Below are 9,003 nucleotides of genomic sequence, written 5' to 3' on the forward strand. Positions count from 1 at the left end.
AATTTTATGAGAACTTATTTATTTATTTTCCCAGGTCAGACCGGGGCTACCCACCTCAGGAGGGGCTACCCACCTCCACCTTCTTACGGCTTCTGGCGGTCCTCAGCCGGGTCAGCCTTGGCTCCCTATCCAAGCGGCCCAAATGCCCCTCTTCCCGGGCCAGCCAGCGGGGTATCCTGCCGCTCCGCACTCCAGGACAGCTCCTGCAGCTGAGGACCTCCGGGATCGGGCTACCCACCACCAATGCCTCCAGTCATGCCCCCCACCATCCCATCAGGAGTTCTGAGCTCAGGTAAGAGGCCGTTTATTTTTACTGTTATCCGGCAGAACATGCAAAGCATTTTAGTTCTTGGAAATTGTTCACATTTTATCAACAACACAAAGCAGTGACGTTGTTGAAACGGTGTCCTTTAAAGTCTTAAAATGTCTTCAATTTATGAAACAAAATAGAACTTTAATCACAGGTGTTTTATATTAATATACACTTGTAAATGTTTAGTTTTTTTCCCCCCAGGACTTTAAAGTTTTGAGTTGCAAGCACATAACTTAATTGCAATCTGTGACTTTAGCCAACCGCTAACTAGCTGCTAATCTACCGTTGCTAACAGACTAGCTAGCTTTTTGTGTCTATCATTGGTAACGGTGTCGACAGGGAACAGAAAGTGATTGCCACTCGAGCTGAAACCCGACACTCGACAGCCACAAATAGGTCAACATTTTTCGACTTTCTCGTGTCGAATAGCAACCGCCAAACAAAATTTCAGATGCACGAACGTCATTGGTCACTTGGCTACGATAGCATATTAGGGATATTGTAGATAGAAAAAAAAGAGGAGTAGATTTCTGGCAAAAAAAAGAAAAAGAATCTGAAATTTTCTAGAAAAACAGATTGATCTCAGAAATGTTCTGTAAAAAAAACATGGAGATTTCTGAGTTTCAAAATTTCCAAAAGTCTGAAATTCGTTTACTAGCATGTTTTGTTTTGTTTTTCCTAGAAAATTTCTGAGATTATTATCAAAAGTTTAACATTTTTCTTGCAAGTTTTTTTCAACTTTCAAATTCAGAAATCTCATTGTTCTAGAAAAATTCTAATTTTTTTTAGTGTGGAAATTTGCACTTTTTCTTTTCTATCTGCAATGGCCCTAATATGCCATCAGACTTTGGCTGGAGGACATCGTAGAGGCCCCATTGGAAATAAACAGAGGGGAACCGACATCGCTTTCCGTGTGTGAAGCTGGGCCGTTGTAGCGCACGAATGTGCTATGTGCTCAATATTTCTCTTGTGAGATTGATCTCAGAAATTTTCTGTAAAAAAACATGGAGATTTCTGAGTTTGTATTCCGCTGTACTCGGCTGCGTCGCATGTTTTGTTGGCATCTGATCCAAATGCATTTCCTTCATCTCTGATTTTAGTGGCCTTATTTTGCTTTCTATTTCTTCTTCTTTTCATGAATAAAACAGACGAGGAGTTCGCGGCGAGGGGCAGCAACTGGGACGACATGAGCATTCGGCATGCCTTCATCAGAAAGGTAAAGAATGGGTGAGAAAGGCCAGGCCTGGCTCTCTGACGAGCCACAGCTGTTTCTGTTTTACGCAAACATGCTGTTTCGTAGGCGCAGCGTTTTCAACACAGCTGCTCTCCAGCTCCAGACGAAATAGTAACACTTACTTTGCTTCTCTTTCAGTCCCATGTAAATCTAGGTTTATCAGATGCTTGTCTTTAAATGGAGTGCATTTCTTTATGAGGGTTTTTTTCCTTTATACTCCCTTTGGCAGGAGGCCTGGAAACTTGGCTCATTTATAAGATGATATTGCATTGGAGAGACGCAAGAAAGTCCAGCACTGACTCAAATTTTATGTTGTTTTTTTTAGATTTTTTTTTTTTTCTGTTTCAATCAAGAATGAGTATAGAAGAAATAAAAAATCCTGTTGCCTGTTGAACTCTCTTTAACCTTTCCTTGCTGCGAGTGAGTCTTGTTTTGTTGGACTTCCAGATAAGGTGAAAACTCTTCTAACTGTTGAGTTACATCTAGGAGAAACTTCCTGCTTTATGTCTAAAGCAAAATAAGAACTGCTACTTCTACTCCAGTATTCTAATTAGATTTATTTACGTTAGATTTTTAGGTAATATATGTGGCCCCTATTCAAAAATACAAATTTATTTATTTTTGTTATCAGACTAAAATGAGCTAAGCCCAGTGGTAGAGATGCTAGGCCATGTCTTTGAATTAAAAATAGTTTAAAGCTGACATAAAATTTGAAAATATAATGTTTTTGGAAGACATTATTAACAATACACAGACACCAACTATATAGTCTAAAAAAAGGAAAACATAAAAAAATCCAATTAAATTAAATATGATTTTTTTGTACTGTAGTGGTTTCATCCTGATGAAAGTCTGGGTTATTGAGTTTGTGTGAATAACAAAATAAAAGAAACACCCTTTCACCAAAGAGACTTTTTAACTTGTCCTTGTTATCACTGTTATGGGTTTATGTATATAAAACAATCTGTAATAAATCTATGATATAATTTAAGCCTGGTGACCCACCAGGCATATAATACACCAGGAGAAACCCTAAAGTTGTCAACTTTTCTTTCTTCTGGACTGCTAATGTTGTAGAGTTTCATGTCAAAACTGAAGATGATAACATGAAAAGCTGATGAACAGTGGTCATACCACAGGCACTGAGTTACAGTAACGTACACTAAGTGCTTTAAGTGCATCAGCAAACCATTAACAGGACGTTATATTATTCATATTTCTTTATGGATGACACTAAGTGGCGTTTTTCATGTTGTCAGATGAACATCATTGTACATCCCTCCAATGTTATTTTTTCTCACAAATTACAACTTGCGAATCATTTTCACGCAAACTTTTACTTCGTTTTTTTTTTTTTTCCTGTAAAACAAATCGTGACCTCTTCTGATTGGCTCCTCTTCCAGCCTGCAGTAGAACGACTTCCCTCTGTGTGTTTCAGGTTTACATGATCCTGGCCTCCCAGCTCCTCGTCACCACGGCCATCGTTGCCATATTCACCTTCGTGTGAGTACGCAGTTGCAGTTTTTGTTCATCGCCGCCTGTTGCTAACCGCCTGTTGCTAACCGCCTGTTGCTAACCGCCTGTTGCTAACCGCCTGTTGCTAACCGCCTGTTGCTAACCGCCTCCGTTTCCCCGCAGTTCACCGGTCCGAGATTTTGTTCGGAAAAACCAGGCTGTGTACTGGGCATCATAGTAAGTCTTCCTCTTTATTTTTATATGCTTTAAAGCAATACGTTGGACGAAAAGTGACTATTAATTATTGTTTGTTTCATTTAAAGTGCTGTATATATCATCACCCACCTTGTGTTGGTTTGCTGTAAAGGCCCACGGTGAGTTTTATAGGAAAATAAACATTTGTGCAAATAATCTCCACTAAGTACTAAAGCCGCCCTGTTTGTGCTTTACTCCTTCAGGAGGAAGTTCCCATGGAACATTATTCTGCTGCTGCTCTTTGTGAGTTCATCTTCTCACAGTTTGTCATCTGAAACAGGAAGTAGCTTCTTGGACTCGCCTAGAGTTTTTTTTTTTTCAGATTCAACCATTGAAGCGCTCTACTTAATAGTTTCCAGGTTCATGCTGGAGGTTTAGCCGTGACTCAGCGGCAGCCTCCCTGCTGACAGTTTGAGTGTTGCAATGTTACTTCGTTATCTCTGTTTTATCTACTCAACCGGCGAAACGATGCAGCTTTTTCACATCTTGTCACTTTACTACAGAGATCGTCTGGCGACAAGAGAAAAAGAAAAAAAAAAAAAAAAACTCGTCACCCCAACTTGTTACAATTAAGTTGCGGTCATGAATTAAAGCAAGTCGTTCCCACAAGTTATTAAGTCGCGGTCACATTTTTTTCCTTTCTTTTCTCCCATGTATGTTGCTTTGCATGTGGATGCATGGGTTTTGTGTTTTTTAGAATTGAGTGTAATAGGACAAAACTAAATTGCACGTTCTTGTTCGGGAAGTGGAATAAAACATATTCATGACTGTGAATGCAATCTGAAGGCCATATTTGCCCTCAATGCAGCAAAGCAGCACTCGTTTAGAGATGCAAATGTTACATAACTTTTTAAAAAAAATGTATATAAAGGTTGAATTTTTATAAATATCTGCTTCAGGAAATTTGATGTCATTTTTAAAGAATCCAATTTTCTGTGTGTTTTCAGAGGATGATGTGGCAATTTGTGGAAAATCGGGGGTGGAAAGCACATAGTTTCCAGTTTAGCGTAAAAAAAAGAGAAATTGATGTAAAAATAGCATTACTTGTATTTTTAGAATTGCTTAGACATTATTAAATGTATTAAAAAAACCCTGATAAAACCAGCATTTGTTATTAAATTTCTATTTAAAGCTGTAAGTTCTTGTCAGAGTTCAGAAACTATGGTGTTCAGATTCTAACCTCCTGAGTTTCTGGACAGAACAGCCAAAGGTTTCAATGTCTAGATGTTCAAAACAGAGCAGCAATATACTAAAAACATAACGCATTCAGATTATATTATTACAAAAAAAAGAAAAGTCAAACTGTCTTGAACTTCTCTTCCACTTCACAACCGTGTACAACTTTGTGTTTGTTGAAAATAGAAAAAAATCTTAAAGAACTAAGTTGAAGGTTGTTGTAAAGTGACAATAATGTTTTAGTTTTATGATCGGTTAGATTCTTCAGCGTTTATTAAAAACTTTGTTGTTCATGCTTTTATTTTTTTTCCCCCCTGATCTCAGACTCTGGCTCTGTCTTACATGACTGGAACCATCTCCAGGTATGAAAGAAAAAAAACAAACAGTTAAAGCCTGTTTTTATCCTGAGTACTGATCCAGTTTCTTTCCTTTTGTAGTTATTACAACACAAAAGCTGTGTTTCTGGCTCTCGGGATCACTGCTGTTGTGTGCATCGCTGTCACAGTCTTCTGTTTCCAGACAAAGGTGTGTTTGTGGGTGTGTGTGCGTGTGTTTTTCTGCTTTACGAAACTGGTTCAGGAACACATTTCTAACCGGCCGGTTTCTGGTTTCACCGTCCAGGTGGATTTCACAAAGTGCCAGGGCCTCTTCTGTGTCCTGGGGATTGTGATGTTTGTGACCGGCATCATTACGGCCATCGTGCTTTCCTTCAAATATGTGAGTCTGAGCATAACGTCAGGGTAAAAAAAAAATAATAATAAAAAAAAAATAATCAAAAATTCAAAAGCAGAACTTAACGACGTTTGTCTTGCAGATTTATTGGCTTCACATGCTGTACGCGGCGATAGGCGCCATAGTGTTCACTCTGGTGAGTGTTTTGTTTTTTCTTTCCTGTTAAATAATTCCTTCTCTCCCTTCCTGCTCTTCTGCTGTTAATGCATCTGTGTGTGTGTTTGTAGTTCCTGGCATATCACACTCAGCTCCTGATAGGAAACAGGAAGCACTCCATCAGTCCGGAGGAGTACGTCTTCGCCGCTCTGTCCCTCTACGTTGACATCGTCCAGATCTTCCTGTTCCTGCTGCAGATTATCGGCTCCGTCACCAAATGAGGCCGAGCGTTCCGGATGGCTGCTGGAAAGCAACGCGTTGCTTTTTTTTCTCTGTTACAACTTTTACTTTTTTTTTTTTTTGTTTGTTTTTTTTGGATAAAAAAAAAAAATCATAGCATAACATTTATTAAGCTATTGAACCAATGCAGGGATAGAATCAAGTGGCTCAATCTGATTTTTGTTACCATGTATGGAGATACGAAAACTACTTTTATACTTGTAATATACATATTTATACTATGCACTCGTCATCTAGTGATGATAAACACCTCTGTTTAAATTCCACAGTTATATCGAGGGAAGCATTATTGATTCATTTAAAAAACTTTTCCTTCCTTTTTAATAAGCCGTATGTCGAGAATTCAGTTAAACAAAATAAAAATATTAAAAAATTATAAAACATAATGTAACTGCCGTCATAGTTCAGTGTTGTCTACAGATCTGTTACATGTTCTCTAGATCTATCCTGGGATAATTTATAATGTGTTTACAGAGGCACTGGCCCAGGGCTACAGTTTTTGAGGGCGCCTCCCAATTTATTTTATTATTTTTTTAATGAATGGATGTTTTGCAATTATTTGTTACATAAAACGTAAGCTGGCCCAAATTTGGGGTTTCTATGAGTATAAACAATAGTCACGTCTCGGATAAGTTATAGTCGATGTGTTTGGGAAAAATGTTTAGTTATTATTGGATTGAAGTTTCCTTATGAGGCATTTTGTCTTCCAGTTGAATCTCACAGGGTATGTCGTGCCTCGAAAAAAATCATCAGCTCATTTTTTTCTGTCATAACTCTGGGTGTGTTTACGTGACATTCACTGTAAATAGCTGCTGTCTTTATTTTATTAAATTTTTTTCTTTGCAACAACTTACTGACCTGAACGTGCCATTATAAGCAACATCGCCTGTATCCATGGCAAAAAAATTTTTCCCCCTAAAACTACTTCATTACGTAAGGTGTTGTAACTCAGTCTGAGTGAGCAGGGTGGAGTTCCCCCCCCGCCCCCCCCCCCAAACAACCGGTGAAATGTTTCAGCTGGAGAAAAAAAAAAAAACACTCCTGATTTACCCGACCGCACCCAGCTGCTGCTCCGGGCCAGAGCTGCATGTAATTCTTTTATTAAAGCAACAGAGTCAAACACTCCGCATGTAAAGACCACATAGTTGGTGTAAATACACCTTTCCTGAAGATAATGTGTTTGCATTTTCATATGAAATAAACTGTTTCCTTTTGTTTTACACCAGGTAGTGCTTATTTTCATGATATAGATCAGTTTTTCTCCACTGCGGCTTAAGGCAGAAGTTCTCGCGTCTCCCGGGGCGTGACGGGGTTTACACGTCACCGGTCCAGCTTGGAGTGCTGGCGATATCGACTCCCGTCGTATTCGCCCTCGTTGGATCGTCTCATCCTCTGCCTGATCTTCAGCTGCTTCAGGCGGTTTTTGTCCACTTGTCTCTTGGCCAGAATGAAGCCGATGATCCCCGCGGGGAGCCCGATCATCCTGGAGGAGAGGGGGAGATATTTTCGGTCAAGCCGAGGAGGTCTGCTATCGTCAAATTCACCAGAAACTACCATTTCTGTACAATTACCTACTTCCTGTCCGCCACTTCGTTTCTTTAAAGCTACCACGCAGATCAAATCCAACTTTTACATATAGTTTGTCGACTGTAAAACTACATGTCAGGGTACATTTTCAAATTGGTTTTGTCGAAAAGTGTTGCTTTGTTGAGATGAAACCCTTTGCGATTAAAAGCGCATGATTTCGTGCTCGAGTGAATCTGGTGACATCACAAGATTGCCGCCGGGCCTGCCTTCCACCAATGTTGAACTTTTCCCCCCCTTTTTTCATTTTAATGTCATTATTGTAAAAGTCTCATTTGAAGCTACTGTGATAATCTGGGATTTCAGACAGTTGTGATGATGTGTAAACGTGGAAACAAAGTATTGCTTTTTCAACTGAAAGCAGCTGATTAGTAGGCCAGCAGCCATTAGCAATAAATTAATTAATTGCTTGATAAATTAAAACGAGCTTAGAAATTTCCATTTGCATGATTTATTGTTTTTCTCTTGTCACCAAAAACTGGTTGACTTCAGTCTGTTGTACTGGCCTCAACCAGCCCTTTAACCCTTTTCTTGAAGGATAATTTTGTTCAAAGAGACTTAATCCATTTAAGAAATGTATCTTTGTTTTATTTTGTAACGTATTGTTGCATTGCCATGCCATTATCATCCTAATACTAGAAAATTATCTCAAAACAACAATATTGTCGTTTACCTCAACAACTTCAGGGACAATTTGCCGGCCAACAAAATTTCTTATTGTGACATCATCTTTCTCTCTCTCTGCCCCGCTTTTTATCCGTACGGCCAGATAGAGAGGAGAGTGAGCTGGATTAGCATACTGATACGTGACAGAAAAATGGACACATAGTTCTACTAATGATGAACGAACTGCAATTTCTTCATTTCTCAGTAATATATTTGGGGAAAATAATCAAGTCTTTACGTAGAGTAAAGAAGTGCCGCAGGCTCACCAAGCATATCCTAACTTCATCATAGGGTTCTTGGCCTTCCTCCTGGGGATATACTCCGGCTCTTCCTGCCCGAGTCTGTCTGCAACCTTGTCGGCCACATCGGAGCTCTGTGTCGGCTCGGTCCTGGAGCTGGACAGCCCGGCGGTGGGGGTGGCATGAAGCCGCAAACGGTGGCACAATATCGGGGTCAGACGACCGAGGAGCCACCGGCAGGAATCTCCGTGAAAAGCTGGAAGACGAATCCAGGTTTTAAACTTTGCGCAAAATCTATTATCACGGTTTCTTCAGCAAAATATATTATTTTACAGCAGGAACAGGAATTAAATCAGTTAAAAACAATACAAACAAGCTGCATAACTAATACATGATAATACATGATGTTACCCTGGCAACATCTAGTCCTAATACAAAAAAGTATACTGTCTGTCCTGAATGTACCCCAGTTAAGGACGAAAAGGTTTTACCTGTCAGAGATGCCCTGAGTGCCGTCAGACAGGAGGCAGACATGTTTGTTGAATAACAAATAGAAGAAGACACGCATGCGCTTTTCTGTCCAAACGTGGACTTACCCCACCTGGTGGACAATCATCATAAATTCATCCTTTATCGAGGAAAACCTTTTAAGAAATTCAATTCAAAATCAGAGCCATTAATTTTATGGACTTATCATACACAAAATGATACTTTTAAGTAGTTACTGCAGTTTACAGCTTATTCCTCAGTATAATACAAAATGGAAAGAATTCAGTTGTTTTTTTTTTTTAAGGAAAAACACACTTTCTAAGTTTGCAAAGCCAAAAATTTGCTAGAAAAAAACAAACCTGAAATTTTCCAGAAGAAAACAAATCAATTTAAGTGTGAAAAGTTGAAAATCGGCTAGAAAAAACTCAGGGTGCAGAATAAAGTAAAATAGGATTAAGCTAAAA

General features: G+C 39.1%; 2 protein-coding genes across 2 annotated transcripts; one reads left to right on the top strand and one right to left on the bottom strand.

The window, feature by feature from the left end:
• Window positions 1-6,781, top strand: LOC122840689 (protein lifeguard 3-like). The gene is made up of 11 exons (XM_044133263.1): window positions 1-292; window positions 1,462-1,529; window positions 2,986-3,050; window positions 3,186-3,239; window positions 3,326-3,376; window positions 3,461-3,500; window positions 4,758-4,795; window positions 4,871-4,958; window positions 5,055-5,150; window positions 5,248-5,301; window positions 5,393-6,781. The coding sequence occupies exons 1-11, from the start codon at window positions 244-246 to the stop codon at window positions 5,540-5,542; spliced, it is 753 nt and encodes a 250-aa protein (XP_043989198.1). The 5' UTR covers window positions 1-243; the 3' UTR covers window positions 5,543-6,781.
• si:ch73-71c20.5 (DUF4748 domain-containing protein) lies at window positions 6,601-8,646 on the bottom strand. Its single transcript, XM_044133265.1, has 3 exons — window positions 8,542-8,646; window positions 8,078-8,306; window positions 6,601-7,044 (listed from the first exon to the last, which is right to left on the bottom strand). Exons 1-3 carry the CDS (start codon window positions 8,582-8,584, stop codon window positions 6,882-6,884), a joined length of 435 nt encoding a protein of 144 aa, XP_043989200.1. The 5' UTR covers window positions 8,585-8,646; the 3' UTR covers window positions 6,601-6,881.
• Window positions 8,647-9,003: the final 357 nt, after the last annotated feature.

Source organism: Gambusia affinis, linkage group LG12 (genome assembly GCF_019740435.1).
Source record: "Gambusia affinis linkage group LG12, SWU_Gaff_1.0, whole genome shotgun sequence".
In the NCBI taxonomy this organism is placed as follows: domain Eukaryota; kingdom Metazoa; phylum Chordata; class Actinopteri; order Cyprinodontiformes; family Poeciliidae; genus Gambusia; species Gambusia affinis.

Bases quoted from the DNA above. Each gene is read 5' to 3' on its own strand.
- si:ch73-71c20.5 (XM_044133265.1), bottom strand. From the start codon at position 8,584: ATGTCTGCCTCCTGTCTGACGGCACTCAGGGCATCTCTGACAG. The intron at 8,307-8,541 runs GTAAAACCTTTT...TTCGTCTTCCAG, and splicing joins ACTCAGGGCATCTCTGACAG to CTTTTCACGGAGATTCCTGC. The intron at 7,045-8,077 runs GTGAGCCTGCGG...CCTCTCCTCCAG, and splicing joins ATGAAGTTAGGATATGCTTG to GATGATCGGGCTCCCCGCGG.
- LOC122840689 (XM_044133263.1), top strand. From the start codon at position 244: ATGCCTCCAGTCATGCCCCCCACCATCCCATCAGGAGTTCTGAGCTCA. The intron at 3,377-3,460 runs GTGAGTTTTATA...TTACTCCTTCAG, and splicing joins GTTTGCTGTAAAGGCCCACG to GAGGAAGTTCCCATGGAACA. The intron at 3,501-4,757 runs GTGAGTTCATCT...CCCTGATCTCAG, and splicing joins TTATTCTGCTGCTGCTCTTT to ACTCTGGCTCTGTCTTACAT.